The sequence below is a fragment of the Gymnodraco acuticeps genome, unplaced genomic scaffold (assembly GCF_902827175.1).
Source record: "Gymnodraco acuticeps unplaced genomic scaffold, fGymAcu1.1, whole genome shotgun sequence".
Taxonomy (NCBI): domain Eukaryota; kingdom Metazoa; phylum Chordata; class Actinopteri; order Perciformes; family Bathydraconidae; genus Gymnodraco; species Gymnodraco acuticeps.
Window position 1 is genome coordinate 121,172 of NW_022992037.1, and position 20,557 is coordinate 141,728.

Sequence of the window (20,557 nt, forward strand, 5' to 3'; positions counted from 1 at the left end):
CTTAGCACCCCCACTCAAAATACCTTCCTGCGCCTCTGTATAACTTAATTTATGAGGCAAGTAGTACTCTGTCCAGCAGTTTCACTTTCACTGAGAACTTATGGCGAAAAAAAAATCATTTTATCTCTCATCAAAGATGGCAGAAAACATGCATTATTGTACTCTGGAGGGGAGTTTGATAGGGTTTTACTCAAATAGTACACGATAAAAGTACTTGATTGTACTTGTGGTCGTACTCCAAGTATTACTCAAATAGTACACAGTAAAAGTACTTCATTGTATTTGTGGTAGTAGTCTAACAAGTACTGAGTCCAACAGTACCAATTTTATTAAGAACTTATGGCTAAAAATCATTGTATCCCTCATCAAATATCATTGATTGATTGATCAAATATAACATCAGCTCTTGTACTACCGTCAGCACCGCTTCTCGGCGATTACCGTAATGAATCGCGCACTCAAAAGTGAAGCGCTCATTTGACAAAGCAAATGTGAGAGACGGCTGAGTTGACCGCAGTCTCAGACCGCCCCTGTCACCATCTCGAGCTCGGACACGGTAGGAGTAGGAGACGGTAACACCACGACTGTGAGAAAAATAAGTAGGCTATGTATGGTGCTGATGTTTGAAAACTTTGTTCGGTTTTCCTTAACGGTGGGGGGGCCATATGCGTATTTGGTGTGTGTATTTGTGTATTTGAGTGTGTGTTTGTGAAACGGGGATGAGGTTTCACGTCGCCTCCCGCATAACGTGTTTTTTTAATATCATGGCTGACAGGCTGAGGTTAGTGAGGTGGTGGAGAAAGGTGTCGTTGCCTTTATTTAACGAACGTAATAACATTGTCGTTGTTTTTGTTTCCGTATTTACGAATACCTAAGTACGGCAGCAACAAGGATCGTGCGTTCGAGTTTTGGGCTTGATGAGTGTAACTGTACAGTAAAGTTTGTTCAAAGATCATTGTGGATATATTAAATCGTAACACATCTCATAACCTGTGACTTCAATGTTTAACCTTCAGGTTATAATAATAATAATACAGGTTATACATGTCCATTCAGATGTAGCCTACATTGCATTCATTCTTGCTAGGCGCGCACATGCCGACTATAATGGAAACATTAGAGCAGAAGTGCAACATTTTTATACATTCAGATACATCGATATTAATTTACTACAGTAGGCTATCATTAATAACTAACTATTTCCCTTCTGATAGAAATGCAATTATTCCCTTATGTTTTTAAATGTCTCAAAGAAGTCATTTCACAAGCCTTTGTGGAAGAAACAAGAGTTACTTCCACAAATGCCACTGTTACAGGGGTGTATTAAGAGAGAATGCAATGTTGTGTTCAAGTGCAAGTGAATCACTGCTGGGGAGTAAGGAGAAAACATAAGTAGCAGGGATTTGGGAAGCTGTAATGATCTTCAAGGTAATTTGAGAAAATACCAAAAGAAAATGTGTTGGAGTGAGGTGTGAAAGATACAATTGAATGAGCTGAGAGGTGAGGTGATGTGATGTGGATAGTTTATCTAATGAAGGTCAATCAGAAAATGGAAGAAATTAGTTCTGACTGGGTGGTAACGACAGGAGGGTGTCAGGGAAGATAATAGTTAGGAATGCTGTATGAATCATGTCTCTGATGGGAAACTACTGTATATCTCCAACAGGAAGTGAACTGAACATTCAATTGGTGATCAACATTGGACCAGATGATCTCCAACATGAAAGGTAGGTCTCTGACAATGTACCAACTTTAAACTGTGTCCAACTTCAACCTTTTTTGTCAGTTATTTCTTATTTAATTCTTGACAGAGCTGCGGGTCATCTTTATGCTGATTTTGGCAGCTGGACTCATGCAGTGCTTTCCAGCCACAGCAAGTCAAGGTATTCTTCTATTGTGCACCTTCTTATATGATAAAAGGAAAGTGTATGTTAAATAATTCCTACTTTATGATGTTACAGGTGGAAACAGTTTGGCAAAACTGTTTTTCTGCATGGACCCAGGATGTGCCAAAAACGTGACTGCCATTTTTTGTAACGACGAGCCGGTGTCATTTGACCACATTGCAGATTGTAGGCCTGCAGGACCTCCACCGCCCCAAACTGTCTGCCAGCATGACGGTCGGGCATTCGTTTTCACCAATACAAGCCGTCGATGTGATTTTGAAGTGATAAGCAGACATATTAAGACTGAAAATTGCCACGGTATTTACACTTACTCTCTAAAGCCCATAGGCTTATATTATGATTATCTTGAAATAAGTTAGTCATGCAAAAGTCAATGCTGCCGACTTTTATTAACATGTATTCTTATTTAAATTTGACCAATCAATAAGTGGGATTATATGCTGCTGTCCTCTCATTGATGCATTTAAGGACTCATCACTTCAGCTGAGGAGGCAGTTGTTTGACAGCCCTTGATTCCTCCACTTACATTTTAGCTTTTGAATCTTTCTCCTCTCTTCTTTTTACTGACCTTTGATCATTGCACTCTTTACAAAAATCAGCGCAAAATGGCCAAACAAGATTCTTTATTTATATGTATTCTCATTCAAATGTTTCCGTTCGAATCAAATTGTACAATTTTTGAATGAACATCTTTGCACACAATACATTTTCTGAAGTCCTGATCTAATAACACTTGGTAATATTTTTCTGTTTTCTCAACTAGACCACAGCGACATTTGCACTTTTTTCAATGGTAAGTTATTTCCTTCAGATTCTCTTTATACCATGTTACTCACATTATTTATTGACCTTTGACTGGAGTTTTTCCTCGACTAGGAAAGAGTGATGGTGTAGCTACTACACCCTCACCAGTCCCCACAGAGGCTTCGCTACACGATCCTGCAAAACGTGGACACATTGGAGTTGGTAAATTCTGAACACTAGTTAATCTGAATAATGTATTTGTTAACAACTTGTTATTTCTGCTTCTGCACAAGAAACTTCTAACAGCAGCCAGTCATTAAAATATTGTTCACTTTTCACATTTCCCATGTACGCCATGATTTGTAATTAAGAACAAATAATGCAACTAATCTTACTTGCTTCCACTCTCCTTTTTTCTGTCTTTGTTCTTTTGCTCACGGCTTAAATATTTCTCTTTGAAAAGCTGAGAATCAGGTGAGATCAAAGTGTTAAGATGTGTTGCATTCATTGTTTATTGATACAATATCCCTGAAGATCCATCTTTTGATTCCACAGTTGGTCCAGTTCTACTACTACTAGGAGTTTCATTTCTGATTGCATATTTAGTACGAAGAAGAAACACAGAGAGGAATCAACTAACAAGGTAACTGAAATATATTTGTGTTATTCACAAAATCCCCATATTCAAATGCAAAGCTTTTATGATGCCTGTTGCCTCATGTTTTATATGTTTTTATCTCAGGGACCCTAGGGAATAATTCCCCCTACAAATTAGATTAGTGAACATTATAATAAAAAGTCAGCATACAACACAGTGTGTGCAAATGTAGATTAAATATACTCATTCTGACTTTTGACCCCTTCAGGGATACCCGTGGTGACCCATTGGAGGATGTCAGCTCTCTACCTCAACATCACCTTGGCACTTAAACTACTGCAGTGGCGTCTTATGAAGTATGACGAAACCTATTGATTTTGTGCAGATTATTATTATTATTATTTGTCAGAGTTAACTCTCAGGATGATCAACTCACCAAATTGTCCATGTACTGTAAGTCAGGGCTGAGGAAAATATGTAGTGAAATGGCTCAACGGTTGCAAGCTGGCTCTCTGCCGTCCCCTATAAAAATGCAACATTTGAAAGGCAGTTTCTCTCTCACCTAAGCACTTTGAATTGCCCTGTGTTTTTAAATTTTTTAATTTAACTATTATTTAAATACAATCAGGAAAAGGCGCATAAAATATAACATACATTTTACATTAATTGAGAAACTGAGGGCATTATGAATATAAAACAGAAAAGAACAAAACACAAGTGGTCACTCAGGAATTAAATAGTTTAGAAATGTGTAGAATTGTTGGGCTTTTTTACTTTTGCACAATTTATTAAATGTTTTGTATAATGTCATCTCATCAACAAAATCAATAAATACTGGGGGCATTTTGACAAAGCGACATTTGTGTATGAAATATTTTGCTAAAAAAATTGCCTTGGTTGTATTTTGTTATATACCGTATTTATATTGAATTGTTGGACTAGCCTGGGACTCAAGTTCTTCAATGCCAAATCTACACTGTTGCTACTGTGCATATGGCAATACAATCTGGAATCTTTATCTTGTGTTGAAAGGTTCTATATAAATAAACGTGCCTTGGTCCTGCAGAGGGCATCCTCGAGTCGCTTTTCATCCAGTGGTGCACTGAATGGCACGGTGCATGTACAGAGGCAGGGATAAAGACACGCAGGGCTTCTTGCTGCTCAGTGGAGGACTGACTTCAGTTGTGCACAGTCAGCTGGTGGGGAAAACACACCACTGACAGCGGAGATTTCCCTTTTCCGCAGTTATTTATCTGCTGGGGATCGACTGCTTGAGGAAAGGTCTTTCTGTGAGGACTGCAGCACCCTGTGAGGGAAATATTATTTCTACAGGCATACGCAGAGGATTACGATTGGCTGGTAAGGTTTCTGTGGGTTTCATATCATGACCGAAATACAATTTTAACAACAGAGCATATTCTTATTACGTTTGGTGTTTATGAATGTCTGCAGGTGTTGCGACAGGTGAAAAACTGCAGGTGCGCGTTAACACTTTCTGGTGCGATATCATTTTCTTAAAGAAACATTGTATTCATTTTAAATGGTGTATTTCGCCTAACAACTTATTTTCCCCTACTAGATGTTTTGTGTTATTGGGTAGAGGTCAGGGAGTTATATTTTGTAATTTTACCAAGATTTCACGACAATATTTAATTGAAAGCATGGAATTAAATGCGGTCGTTGATGAGGGGGGTTGCTCATATGACTTTCATACTGAAACTCTGAATAAATGAAATGTTCTTGCTGTTATTGTTGGGGTTAGCCCAGTGTAGCTGGTTAGCTCCTCGACAGTCACTAGTGTTTGCTGTATCAACATTTACTTTTGCTGCCGTTTCTTAAAACAGGAGGAAGTCAGTTTTAATGTGTCTGCAACTGTATCTTGCACTTTTACTAAGAAACTGGAAGTCTGTTCTGTTTGGTGGGAAATGAGGCAAGCATTGTGAAGGTTGTGTAACAAATTAGGGGGCAGAGGAAGAAAGACACATTTGACATCTTCACCACAGAAAAATGGAAACCTGGACTCACTGACCTCCGGGTGTGTATGAGTGTTGAACAAAGTTAATGTTAAGATCCCCTCATGCCTCAGTTTAACCTTTTGAGAGGCAAGTTACTGAGAAACTACTACATGTGTGCATAAATACAGCTGCTACATCTCTCAGGCACAATATGTGCAGTAAAGGCCAGTTGACAGATTTTCTGTTTTTCTGATATATTATCTGTGTACGTCATTAGATTGCACTGGAGCAGCTTTTCATTTACTGCCCTGAGCCTTAGTACCTATCACATTATCACTGCTCTTTACACTGAAGTGCAACATTTCTCCCTCCGGTAGTTGGCAGCCAGGGTGAAACTGTGAAATAGCTTTCGGCAGTCGAAAGGAAAAAAAAGTGATATCTGGTTATCCTGGAGAACCAGAGATGTGAGCAAGACAGCTGTTTTAGAAAACGTAATAAACACAGGGTCCAGTAAAACAAGCTGGTCTTTCTGGGCATCATTCAACTGTTGAGCTTGTACTGAAATACATATTTGTATAGACAACACTGTCTGATGGAGAGTTTTGCTTTGTCATAATGAAGAATGAAAAGTGTTCTCACCTTTATGATGTGGGTTACTTTCTTATTGCAGTCTTCTTTGTAATGGGTCAGATTTTGCCCTTTGACCCTTTTCACATTGTAGTCATGTGTCTTTGTATCGCAGAGTGGCGTATAAAGAATGATATGTTACATAACTTTGACAAGTTCCTAGGAATATTAGCCATCAACCAATATGTAATTTGGATCAAAATGTGACATCATGATGATTGTAGAAAATGAATAATCATGCAAATCTGAGCCAAGCTTTCAGACAAAGTTACACAAGATTATGAGTGTGTGGTCTCCTTAATGAACCTCCTGTTTCTTCCTCATTTGACTGGGAGGCAAAGGAATATGGTGAAGCTCATGCCAGGTTGGTCTGCTCTCCGCAGAGGATGTTTGAAAGGGAAAACAGCTCATGCAAATCCGCTGCTTTCTCCTTGGGACTCACACCTGCGCTCCTGGGCTGCCTGCTGCTTTGGCCCTGATATGTCGCTTGTCAGAGCGAGCAGCATCTGTACATTATGTAATCATTTCCATCTGAGTAGCAGCAGAAGTGACACAGCACGGTAGACCCAAAACTTAATGAACCCAAATCATGTTTATTCTGTGAATCTCAGCTCTTCTTGGGCTTTTACTTGAGGGATCAGATTCTCTTTAACATTAATGATGAAATTGTAACACTGTCCGTAACATTAAGCACTAATAGCATCTTCCTCTGCAGACTTAAACCCACCTGTTACAATTGTTTAGTTTATTTTAAACTTATGCAGGATTTTTGCAGTTCGGAATATGTACCCTCATGGTTGATTGCACTTAACCTAAGTTGCTTTGGACAAAAGCGCCCGCTAAATGTAATGTTATTAATCAATAGCACTGATTCAAAGCAGGAGGGCCACATTTTAAAGCCAATATTAGTTTATCTTTTCCCTGCTGGATGAGCTTTCTGTCTAGGGGTTAATACGGTATAATTAACAGCTGTAAAGTTAAGTCTTGTGATTTTGGATCTAAGAGCCATGGGATCCAAGTATAGGACCAAAACATCAGGCACATGAGACTCATTAAGACACTTACATAAGTCAGTGCCCTGAACAGTAGTTCTCAGCCTCTCTATTTCTCGACACACACACACACACACACACACACACACACACACACACACACACACACACACACACACACACACACACACACACACACACACACACCACACACACACACACACACACACACACACACACACACACACACACACACACACACACCACACACACACACACACACACACACACACACACACACACACACACACACACACACACACACACAATCATATTATTACATAATTACATAATATTGCACTTTATTAGCGTGATTGCACAGTACAGTTGACATCACATATTTGCACATAATTCATACTAATTATTGAGGTAGCATATTTTTAACTGATTAAACCGTATTTATTGGAATGTTGTCTGTCAGGTGCTGGTCGGGTCCTCGGCTCTCCAGCGATTGAGATTAATCAGGGTGCAAATAATATGTTGATGTCTGTGGCTGATGATTGTGTGCACCTGGTGTCCTGTGTTGTCTCCTCCCCCCTCACCTGTGTCTTGTTGTGCTGATTAGAGTGTGTGTATTTAGGCTCTGTTTCCCTGTCTGTTGAGAGGCTGGTAGGGTGTGTGAGATCCTTGTGGCTGCAGGATGTGTGCAAGGAGAACAGCAGGATTGAGGCTGTGAACTTTGTGCACATTATTTTAATAAATGCCCACGTCGGGTTATATTTTTGGACGTTCTGCCTCTGCCTCCTTGCTTGGTCTGGGCCGCTCAATGGTCAGTCTCACAATTGGTGTCAGAAGTGGGATTTGACCAAGTAAGGAGGTGAAAATTACGAGAGGAAAGAAGAGGGACCAAAGAGAGGAACCACGGCTGGGGGTGGCTATGCCTGGAACGGACCAGGGGGCCACGGCTGTTGAGACAGCAGGAGACGAGAGACAAGCAGCAGGAGACGAGAGACAAGCAGGAGGAGCAGCGTTTGCAGGCCGAGGAGGCGGACCCGGACCCACGAGGAGTCGACGGAACCTGGGTCGTGCTAGAGGCAGACCAACGCATTACAACAGGACAAAACAGCTTCCGGATAAGTGGCATCACGACATGGTTGACAACGGCTTCACTGGCCCCGCTGGAGGTGGCGTTGAAACCGGGTGGCTGACTGGTTGTCCCGAAGCCGAGACTGTAAAGACACTGTGCTTCCTGGGGAGAGGGGGAAGGAAATGTGACGAAGGTAACTTCGTCACTATGGACTGACGGCTTCAGGCCGGGTATTGCACTTTATTAGCGTGATTGCACAGTACAGTTGACATTACATATTTGCACATAATTCATACTAATTATTGAGGTAGTATTTTTTAACTGATTAAACCGTATTTATTGTAATGTTGTCTGGCAGGTGCTGGTCGGGTCCTCGGCTCCGCCTGGAAAGATAGGGGAGTTTGCGAGAGCGCCGAGAGGAGTTATGCTGGTGTAAGGATGACAGCGGTTGAGAGTAATCAGGGTGCAAATAATGTTGTCTGTGGCTGATGATTGTGTGCACCTGGTGTCCTGTGTTGTCTCCTCCCCCCTCACCTGTGTCTTGTTGTGCTGATTAGAGTGTGTGTATTTAGGCTCTGTTTCCCTGTCTGTTGAGAGGCTGGTAGGGTGTGTGAGATCCTTGTGGCTGCAGGATGTGTGCAAGGAGAACAGCAGGATTGAGGCTGTGAACTTTGTGCACATGATTTTAATAAATGCCCACGTCGGGTTATATTTTTGGACGTTCTGCCTCTGCCTACTTGCCTTGGTCTGGGCCGCTCAACGGTCACACACACACACACACACACACACACACACACACACACACACATACATATGGCCCTGTGTCTCGATACTCTGATAAATAAATGCCTCACTATGTTGTGATAATGAAATCCGGCACCTCGTAATATTTTTGTGTGTTTAGTGTGACCTCTCTTCCCACTACTCTGATTCTCCTCTCAGAGGATCCTCTCACGCAGTGTTATATTCTGGGTCAAAGGAGTGCTTATGCGCTACGTCCTAGTTGCAATCTGATGAAAGCAGGACAAGAGTATTTGTTTTCTTTGTAGAGCGCTTCATATCAGGCCATTCAGCACCATGCCTCTTTTTTGTGGTGCTTTTCTCTGCATTGTTGTAGCAACCTTTAATCGGGTCACGTTAGAGAATTAATTGTGCATTTCCTTATATAATGAGATTTGAGATAATTTCCATACAGTTTGAAGAAGTTAAAGGAAAAAAACGGCATCCTTCTTAGAAGCATATTTGTATTAATTCCTGAAGTGGACATTAGTTGGAGCTACTATTTTTAGTTTTCTTTGATTCGAGCAGTTGTGGGTTTTCAGACTTTAAAACATGTGGTTTGTTTTGCACTTGCTGATGGGTTAATGAGTGTTGTGTTATGTGGCTTTGCCATTTCACCAGTAAGTCAGTGCTAGGCTAGCCTTAAGGGCATACCACTGTTTTCCGTTCTTAGTTAACCTTGTACTATTTGGATTAATCGGTAACTAAACAGTAAAAACACTGTCATAATTACAGCAATACATGTGTTCCTGTACTGTCTGCAAAGTCTTGTTACTTTATGGCAGACGTGTACATTGATTCTGATAAGCTCATATCGTATTTGCCATCTCAGACTGTTGACCAAGATCTACATTAGGAAAGCATTAAAGCGGCAATAGGGAAGTTGTTTGCTTTAAGACATGAATCCTTATGAATGTAATTGATTGCACAATGTAATGGCTAAAGTAGAGTGTCACCACTGGTATTTACATTGGTTTTGTATTAGCCTCACTTTCTCTGTGCAATCCTGTCTGCCAGGGTATGATCACCCGGACAAATGAGAGCTCAATTCAAGGCACAAAGTAAGTTTGTCTATCAATGCGTAACCAGAACAGTAAGAGCATGGCACTTTTATTTCCCTCTGGAGCAATCGGTAGCTATCCCCTGTTACCAAAGAGTATCAGTGCAAGTTATTTGCAGTTACTATTCCTGTTCCTAAGAGTTGGTAACTTTAAGGAAAAGGGAAATCAATCAAGCTGTATTTGAGACCGTGGCGCCAACAATTTGGAAACGCTGGGATGCGGAAAATTAAAATGCTGTCTCTTTCCACTTTATTTACCAGATTTGACATTTTTTGAGAAAGTGATTCATTTCTCACAGAAACATTTGTTTACAAAAGACTAACAGAATATATTACTACAGTAATTGAGTCAGTGTTACAAGCCTCCTAAAATAGAGAGTCCGGGGCAGCACAACCATACTCCATTGACCAGAAGAGGTTTAGCCTCCACACCTCTGTTTATTTGTGTTGCACCTCTACCTAAGCACAGCGTGGGCTGCTTTCTCTCTCTGTTATCTGTTTTATTGTTCTCCTTCATAGCCCAGGGTGAACTCATGTCAGCAAAAAGCACATTGCCACCAGTTCACAGTCAGGACTTCATAATTAACTTTCTTTTATTACAGGGCTGTGATCAATGTAACATCTAGTTTCGCCCCCCCACCCATTATTTTCCACATCAGTGTAAAGAACCTAAACTGAATGGCAATCATAACTTCAACACCTTGAAGTAATCTCTAGTTCATGTTCAGAGGCGTAGTATGTGAAACAAAGTATCATGAGTTTCATGATTGAGTGTTGAACCCATCTTGGGGACTGGAAGCCAGGAAATATCAGCGCTTTGTGGCAGATTTAGACAACTCTTGTTTTTAATTTGCAATACATAAGCTGCGTTTCTACACTGGCTTTCCTAAATTCATGTTTTATAATCCTGGGAAGATTTTCACAAATGCCAGTGTCAGAGTTTGTTAAGAAAGCCCCTGATTTACTTTGCAGCAGGTGAATGTGGATGAAGAATTTCCCAGTATTATCGCTTTGATCTTAATGAGCTCTGAAGGGGAGTTTCCCCCTCCCTGGCCCAGCGTTTGAGAGGATGCAGAAATCTCCCAAAGGAGGCCTGCAGCGGTAATTGGCTGATAATTGAGCTCTCCTGTTTAACGATTGGTTGGTTGGAAGGTTGCTGGCAGGGCAACTTGGCAGCCCTGATGGAATTCAGATTATTCGGAGGTTGTGGTGTTTGTTGTTGTTGTTTTGGCCCTGCTGAGCCCCCTATAGTACCCCTCCTACTTCCCTGCCATGGTAATAACAAGGCTTGCAGAGGCCCATTCAGGGGACCCGAGGGTACTGGAGTGAACGAGTGGGAAGGAGCGTTGACAAATGAAAGGGTTGGACTACGACATAGAAATTCCTCGTCTTTTCTTCAGCAGCCGGTGACCTTCGATCAATGAAGGCAGGGTGATGTAATCCCCTCTTACCCCCACGATTGATCACTTCTGAGACTAATAAATATAGTCACTTGTTCCCACAGCGTTATGCTTAGCTAATAAACCTGTCTGTCAACTTTGTGGCTTAAAGAAGAGCAAGGGGACCTTTGGACTGCAGGGCTCAGTTCAGCTGGGCTTGGCTATAATGCACACATCTCTAAACATCTCCCGTGTCATGTGATATCTCGGAGATATTACTGGTTGTGATCGAATCAAAACACTGCTCTATATGTCCTTTTCTCAGAAATTCTCCAGCTGTAGTGTGTCGCTCCATCAGGGCTGCCTCTCCCCGCTTATGTGTCTTTAGAGGACATAGTCTCTGTTTCACTGCATATACTCATCTCTATGTTTCTCTCACCCCCCTCTCCGCTGCATTCCCTCGGTTGAATCATGTGACTCTCTGGACACAGTGGGTGACCTCCTCCTCACTGCTTTTCATGCAGAGTGGAACCATAATGAGACGCTCTCTGAATTACAAATACAGGCCAAGAGCTCTCCTGGGTTTTTTGCCTTCATGTTCTCTTAGAAAACATCATGCCCATCATTATTTTTGCCCTATATGTTGTCCTTGTGTTTGCATCTATATAGTGGTGTTTTTCCTTTTCTGTCCTGCTGGGAAACTTGGAATAACACTTGTTGAAGCACCCACCTAAATGTTTACTATAACACCTATTGTTCACTGTTTCTGTTTCCCTCTTCCATTGTCATCCTCCTCGGTCTCTTTCACCCCCTTCTTCTGTTTCGCTCATTTTTCTTTTCTTCTCGTGTCATCGGAAAGGTCAAAGCGCTCGTCGTGCAGTCCCTCTCTCTCTCTCCCTCCCACCTAGTGTTTCGCTTTGTTTGCTGTTTTCAAAAGGTCAAGCACTGTCCATAGTTAAAGTGTACATTTAGTTGGTGCTAGTTGCCTGGCAAGTGATATATCTCACATGTGCTCACTTTTGTTTGTTTATGATCTGACTGATCATTTCTACTTGGTGATTGGAGGGGAGCCCACACTTTAGGGACAGCAGACATTGTCATTGTTTACAGTCTCACATTTCTGCACTTATGTTATGCTTCTCCTTGCAGCATCATATTGTAAGATGTAGAGGATTTAATGTACACTCTTTTGGCCGGTTCATCAGTCCATTTGTACCAAACTCTCCAACTACTGGGTTGTTGTCACTCTCATGAAAAGATGCATTTAAAACTTTTGACCACACATTCCCATCAGTCCCAGATGTACTCTGAAATCAATGCAAAATACGGGATAATGTGGATATTCTAACATGCATAACAGCAATTATTCCCCAACAAGGAACAATAGGAAAAACATTTTGACCTATTCATAGTCTTTTCATTTAGTGCTGCCCTTGGTTCAAACATTGTTTCCTTACTAATGTTGGTAATAGAAGATGTCTGCACATTGTAGATCCAATCAAACGGCGCGATGGGCTGCCAGTGTGGCTACAGATTGGTTTTCTTGTTTATATATATATATATACAGTACATATACTCTCCAGTCCACACACATACACACACGTATTTGCAAGCGCTGCAGTGCTGCATAGTGCCTGATGTACGCAGGCATATCTCTGCAGCACAGCTTGTCCCTCAGAGCGATGATAAAAAAAACACACCTCTAGAGGATACAGAAAAATATGGAACAGAACGCCCCAAAAACCATCCAAAATAATACCTGCCTGCTGTTTTACTGCTTCATTTAATGTGGGGACTCACCAGGGAGAAAATGTGTGTGTGTGTGTGTGTGTCATTTTCTTCTCCACTTGTCTCACTTTTTGTCTGCTAGCAAAACACTATCAACACAGTCATTGAAGCGTTAGCCAAGGAATGAATCTGAATGTTTTTGAGGTGATGAGGATGACATATTGTTTGTTTGTGATTGCCATTTAGACGTCTGATCAATTCTGCTTGGCTTGTGGAGGGGAGCCCACACATCAGATTGGTTTCCCAGTATATGATTCATAACAGAGCATGACACATTTCACAGAAGGATCTATTTTACACGTTTGGGGTAACTAAGCCAATTATGTAATCACACTGACACACCAAACAGTGAACAAGTGTTTACACAAGGCTTCGGAAAGATAATGAATACTGCTCTACGCCATTTAGCCATGGGACATGTCTTTTTCTCTATCCTTATATTTTACAACAATGCAACTGAACAAGTTTTTCTGAGTGAAATGTTGCTTGGGTAGAGTTTCTTTGAGCCGAAGGATCAGAGCAGTTAAGTTGATTAAGCCGATCCCCTGCAAGCCGAGCTAAGCTGACTTCCCACATGCATCTTCTTGATTGTATCCATGCAAATCCAGATATCTGCTTATCCAACATCTCACAGGTGGGATTTGTGAAGGTCATGAAAGCCCAGCAGTCTGGTCCTCAGCGCTCTACATTGATGGGCTGCTATTGATTCTCCATTATGTCTCCAATCTGCTGCAGTAATCCAATAGTATCTTGGGACTGAGGCAAAGCAGAGCAAAAAGAAACCGCTATGAAGTGTCTGTCTCCTTGCGATTAAAGCTGTTGGAGCCTCCTTGTCATGAACAGATGGTTTGGAACATGGTTGTGCTCTACTGTGGAATTACAGTTTCACTCTTGTCAAAGAAACGGATCTCGCTATAGGAAGACATACAGGAATTTTCAGGTATCTTTCTAAAGCAAGTGTGGTTGGGTAAACTGCCTGGTTTCTGTCTTGATTACTATTATGACATTTCCTACTGAGACCAGTGAGGCGATATTTCCACAGCGTTGACACTTCAGATGCATTAGATCTGCATTTTATCATACCAGACAGCCCATGTCTGCTCTCATTAATGTGTTTTCCTCGCCAGAGCAGCTTGGCTACAGAGAGACGATTTGACTTCCACAGGGCTGACTGGCGCCCTTGGCAATATCCCTGAAACCATGGAGGAGATATGGCATGAGAGCCAGTGTTTGATCTGAACTCAAGTGTGTTTGTTTGAAGGGTGGTAGAGTTTCTGACAAGGGTGTGTGGACGAGCGGGCAGAGCGTTGTTTACGTTCAGAGACCGAAGGAGGAAAGAGCTAACATTACTTACGGATAATCTCCTTAAGAGCAGAAGTCACAAATTGCTTCACAAGACTGACAGATAAAGTGGATTAAAGAAGGACTTTCTTTAAGTGTTGACCAAGTGTGGCTTTTGACAAAGGCAGAAGCAGGAAGAGCTGCGGTGAGTTGAGAAGGAAGTTTTGCAGTTACAACAGATTCTGTTTTATGTTTTTTACTTGGAAGTTGATTTGTCTGTTTACTGTGTGCGTCATGTACAAGCTTGACAACTGTGTGAAATGGGAACTGACCCAAAGTGTAATTCTTCTCATTCCACTGAAATTATTTTCTGGTCTACATTTAGCCTTTCGATTGCAAAGTTTGTATAACCTTACCCATTTGGTCCTCAGTCCATCCATAATCCAATTAAGGTATTGATTTGACTCAATTATGCATTTTTGTATTTGTAGCTCTGGGTAATATAATTGTGACTTGCAAAAAGTATAGTTTTACATCAACAGCATGCTCTCTTGTTTCCCTCTTATACTGCTGTTTGCTGATTATATTTGCAATGGGAGTGTGTGACAGTGGTAACATATGGCTGATTAGGATGATCCATTTTCATTCCCGTGTCAAACAATCTGTCTGCCTCTCTTTTGTTGAGAGGGGAACAACAGACCTGCTGCAGCTGCAGGCCTCTCACAGATTGTTCTAGAAACAGTCTGTTAGAGCACCGGCTGGGTTGTGGGGTCAGGTGAGAGAGAGAGAGAGGGAGAGGGAGGGAGTGAGGGAGGGGGAGAGAGAGGTCCAAACTATCTCTTTTAACACTGACAGGCCAGGACTGAGCAGAGAGCTGGATAGGCCTGCAGGCTCATTAAAATTCCTCAGGTTCAGAGCACACAGACAGTCATACAGTGTGATGAAGTGGATCAAATCCTCATTGTACAGTAGTGAGGAGAAATATTCTGATGTATTTCTATAATAACAGGATTTGTTGGTGTTAAAAGCAACCTTTGCCTCAGTTGCACTCTCACAAAGTCATTTGACAAACGTGATCCTTTTACTAAGGATGAGGTAACACGTTTTCTGTGACTATAATGTGCCTGAGCTCCTTCCAAATAGGTGAAAACAACAGACGGAGTGTTTTTTAGATGGAGAAGGATTGAATGATGCAAAAACAAATATATGGGAGGTGCGCCTCAAGCTAAAATGCCTCTGTGTTGTCCCTTTGTTTATAGCAACAGAAGAGTCGGTGCGTAGATAATGACCCGGCCTGTCGATAAGGGTTTAGTGTCTGCCACATTCTTTTAATATCTGCGTCTGTTTGGGTGTCAACATGTTATTACGTAAAAACACACGGCTGCTTTTTGAAGACTATTTTTAAACATATACAATACAACATATTCTGATGAGCAATATGCACTGCAGCATTTCTTAAAGGTAGTTATAGACTTTCAAAGTGTATATTCTCTGTGCGACCACAGCAAAAAGACAGTGTACTCTGAGGGCTGCAGGTGCATTTATATGCAGGTGGGGCTACGACTGCAGGCTTGACTGAGCTTATCAGACAAAGTCCAACATTTGCCGGTGTTTCTATTAAGGCTCTACTCCTCGTCTGTGTCCCTGTTTTTCCTCCCTCACTAGAGGACACACTCTTGTCACAGTTTCATTGATTTGTGTCACTCTGCCTTATTTATCTAGAATGTACGGGAGTGAAACAGGAGTGAAAAGCACACTAGAAAAGAGTTAGGAGGGCAGAATAGAAAGGGTACATTAAAATCATTCACATATGAGGATATGAGACAGCCTGTAGATTGTTGGGGCTCAGTTAGGTTTTGATTCTGCTGTAAAGTGCCCCGGGCTACAGCTCATTCATACACACTTCTTTATGAGGTGTTATTTATCACACACACACACACACACACACACACCCACACCCACACACACTGTATAAACCAGTGACTGTCAAACGCAGAGATATCTTGCTGGAGGTCAGTTCAACAGTGAGAGTTTAGATCTGCTAAACTGCCTCTCCAATCAGGCAGAGATTAACAGGAGTGGTGGCATGAAAGTGGTCTCAAACGCATTGCTGTTAATCAAGGACTCTTTGCTGATTGACATCCCGCCCTCGGTCACATTTTTTTTTAACCTTATACTTTGTGTGTCTGTTATCTTGCAGAGGGTCCTCTCACGGATCCAGACATCCTGATGTTCGCTGACAATCAGGAGATGTCGCCCTGATTGCTGTTTGTCGGTAACAGCTTCTCATTAGGCAAGGTATGTCGACTTTTTTCAGTCACCACATTCATCATGGAACAATTTTAAGTTGTAAAAGTAGTCCAAGTCATTTCCTTAACACTGTTTTATGTCTCTTTCAGATGTCAACTACAACAGAGAATGGGATGGGAGGTCCTTGGAAAACAAGCAGAGAGAAAACCTACAAAAAGGTAAAAACTATTCACACAAAGCTCGACTGTGTTTGGTTTTATTTGCCTCTTAAAACTAATGTCATCCTGCTTCCACAACGTTTATTTTGAGATGCCACTGTATAGAGCCAACAAGTCCACAAGGTCTGAGTCACATGAGTCCTTATAAATGTCCTTCTACAGCACATTGCGTCCTGACCCCTGCCAAGGCCAGCTGCCAGAGATCAGTCAAGTGCCGGTCACACTTGTTTTCTTTCCTCTTTTTTTTTTTACTCCAGACGTCAGTGTTTCTTAAGATGTCACCATTACAAGGCTCTCCACAGTGGCCACCACTGTTCAGGTTGGGACTAAAAAGGTCTTTCTGTGGTGGCCACGCAACCAAAGAACTAGGGTGTTTATGTCCCAGTCTTTTTGGGTTTTAATGTTAGTGCAATTTATACTACAACATTGTACTTAACAAAATACGAGTTGACTTTATTGTCTTGATGTATGGTCTACTTTCTTGATTTTGATTGACTTTAATACCAGGTTCCTTATTAAATGTTTGCCAATGTATTGGAATTGTAACCATGCACTGCTTTCACCATCACAGTTTTCCATTACACCTACAGATCATTTGTTAGCATCGCATTGAACATTTCAGGAGTTTTAATACATTTATTTATTGTAAACATCTTTCTCTAACTTGTTCACTTAAACCCTGAGTTTGCACACAGCCAGCATTATTGACCGACAGATTTTTAAGTACCTCCCACATGCTAGCTATCTAATTCAACGCATGGCACGTTACACTGTATGTATGAAACCAATTAATGGATTTATTTAGTACATTCATTTTGTATCTGCTTATCATAGGGTAAAAGGTTTGTTTCTATCTGCATATGACATGGTAAACAGCCTAAGCACATGACTCATATATTCAATTCACATATATTCTCCATAAATTCCTTTGAAATACCCTGTAAAGTTTTCACCTTGATACTTTCTAGCTTTTTCTAGATCTCTTTTTTTATCACTTTTGGGCTTTTTTTCCTAGTTTCCCTTGTTTACATTAACAACATATTTAGTATGTGATTGGTTTAGCAGTGACAGGGTGATGTAACAGCCTGACTAATAGGATGTTTTCTCTTCTATGTTCCCGTCTAGACCACGTCATCGGCCTTGAAGGGGGCCATTCAGCTCGGAATCGGCTATACAGTGGGCAACCTCACCTCCAAGCCTGACAGAGACGTGCTTATGCAAGACTTCTATGTGGTGGAGAGTGTGTTTCTGCCCAGGTCAGTGTTAAGTAGCGTCATCCCACACATGCATACGTCCATAGCTGCGCACACAGCCTCCGTACACAGGAAGACAGCTTTTATACATTTTCTGAAGAAATCGTTCGATGTGTGAGTTCATTGTGTAGCAATAGTTTGCTCAATGTCATGAAAAAAACAGTCAAACTTTTGCATAAGCTCAAGGTTATAAGTCTACAGGAGGCAATTATTTAGAGAAGTGTTTCATAAAAACAGATTGTGTGTGGGTAGAAACAGGCGTTTTTTTGGCTGCGACTGTTTCCTGACTGCAAGGTGAATGAATGGACTAAAGAGTGAGCTTTGCCAGTCTGCCTGCTCAAATATTATATGTCTGGGTCTTGTAATAAAGACAGTCAAAATTATAACAAATCATGCTCAGTGGAAACTGCAGGCGCTGGACCTCTTGTCCGAGGAAATTGTGCTGCTACCACAATCTCCCACAATCGCTGCTTATTTCATTTTGCTAGTCTAAATCATGATGCAGGGATAAAACTATTTTGGTGCATTATCCTGCCAAGAACTGTGAAATCGGCTTATAATGAGTCTCTTGCTGACACGGTGTAAAACATATGTCAGAGTGTGGCTGGTCATGTCCGGCTGTCCTCACAGTCACATCATCAGATTAAAGAGACATTTGATATAATCCACAACAGACCCCGGAATAATTTTAAAGTGACATATAAACATACAATTCTGGTAATCAGTTTATGACAATGTCATTTACTAGAATTCACAATGGACAATACTGTTTTATAGGATTTTTTTTTTTCTTTTTCATTTACAAATTGGCCTTGTAAATCCTATCCTAAAAAACAAGAACATTCAAGCTAAAATAATAAAATAGATGAAAAAAAGCATCTATCTGTGGCCAAATGCATGAATCATCCAAGATCTTTAACTCTGAAGCTTCAGGAAGAGAACTGGATTCCTGATAGGAAATACTTTGTTGCGTGCACTACGCTCTGCATCAGCCAAACGACTCGTTGCGCCCTCGCTGCGAGGGGGACCCAAGTTCCCATCGGCGAAAACACGTGGGTTTGCTGTCCTGGCTCCAAGATGGTGGAATGAGCTCCCCATTGACATCAGGACGGCAGATAGCTTGCACATCTTCCGGCGCAAACTGAAAACTCATCTCTTTCAACTCCACTTCGAGCGTTAGAACTATTAACGAAGCACTTTTATACTAATAAAGGACTGGCTTATCTAAAGCCAGTGGAGTAGCACGTGAAATGTTTGGCTCTATGAAACCTGATGTACTTATATGATTCTGTTTTCTTCAAGGTTGTGTCTTCCTGGTCGAATGTACTTATTGTAAGTCGCTTTGGATAAAAGCGTCAGCTAAATGTAATGTAATGTAATGTTTATCTTTGAGATGCTGCACCTGATGCAAATCCATTCTGGTTCATGCAAACCTGGTTTTGGCACGCTGTCTGCCCTACAGTGATGAGTGTTTAAAAACCTGCTGTTGCTTTGCTCAAATAATGAATTGCATTATATCAATAGTTTAAAGCAGGATTGTTATTTCATCCTCAGCCAATGTCAAGCCTTTTCACATAATCGGTCAAATAAATAGAAGCTAAGTTATCTTCAAGGCCAGTTTTTCAATGAGCATGCAAACTGAAGTAAAACATCAACGTTACAGAGTTAAGGAAAAAGAAAATTACCCAAAACACAATTAGGAGGAGAGAAAACTGATGCCCTACATCTGGCATCTTACGTCATCGTGTCCCTCTTTATTACTAACAGCAAGGCTGGTCACTGCTTTCACTCTCTCTGTGTGTGTGTGTGTGTGTGTGTGTGTGTGTGTGTACAGAAGAGGTTTTGAGGAATTAACCATATGTTTCTATATCTGATTGGCTGTGAGCAGTCACTGTTATAACGCCCCAACTGTGAAAGATGCAGTCATAAAACCTTATGTTTAAAGGTGGGGTAGGTAAGTTTGAGAAACCGGCTCGAGATACACTTTTTGTTATATTCCATGGAATGCTCTTAACATCCCGATAGCAATGAAAAGTGCTTTGACAAAAAATCCATAAAATGTCTTCTGTGGAAGCCGTAGTACTGTAAAAAGCACGACCAATCATTTTAGCCGACCCGGCTAAAATAACTGGATGGCCTACCTGCCTGTCAGCCTTCCATCTGTGCACAAACTTATCTCGTGCCCTCATTGGTCATGTGCACGTTCGTGTGTGTTGGAGGAGGGGCTCTGTGAGGAAGTGGCAGATTTTTTCCGGCTGTATATTTTCTAATTCTAGCGCATTCTAGCTGGTTTCTCCAAAATTACATACCCCACCTTTAAATAGTGTCAAAATGAAAGACTTTAAAGAGGTTGCATGATCAAAGTAAAGGCAGAGTTCGAAGATGGGTGTGGTGTGAGCAAAGGTGCCAGAAGTAGTGTGGGTGGTGTGATCTAATATCAAGATTGCCTCTATTTTTCTTTACCTTATCAAAATGCTTGTTGTTTTCTGTGAAAGCAAACAAACACAAACGCCTCCTGAGAGAGCGGCTAAGTATGTAGACGGCTCTACGATGCTGCTCCTTCTCACTCTCTTCTTCCTCTTGTCAGTGTTTTTCTCTGGGGGGTTTCCCACTGCAGTTTGTCCTGTCAGTCTAGTTT

General features: G+C 41.3%; 1 protein-coding gene across 1 annotated transcript in view; it reads left to right on the forward strand.

Annotated features, from left to right (window-relative positions):
* The first annotated feature begins 1,482 nt into the window (after positions 1 to 1,482).
* The window catches only part of LOC117536702 (phosphatidylinositol 4-phosphate 5-kinase type-1 beta-like), a 43,460-nt gene continuing 24,385 nt past the window's right edge, over positions 1,483 to 20,557 (forward strand). Inside the window, 10 exon segments of the mRNA XM_034201679.1 lie at positions 1,483 to 1,727; positions 1,812 to 1,883; positions 1,962 to 2,204; positions 2,671 to 2,700; positions 2,784 to 2,873; positions 3,207 to 3,294; positions 3,518 to 3,605; positions 16,399 to 16,496; positions 16,598 to 16,666; positions 17,792 to 17,922. Coding sequence (XP_034057570.1) covers positions 16,598 to 16,666; positions 17,792 to 17,922 — 200 coding nt within the window. The 5' untranslated portion in view covers positions 1,483 to 1,727; positions 1,812 to 1,883; positions 1,962 to 2,204; ... (3 more) ...; positions 3,518 to 3,605; positions 16,399 to 16,496.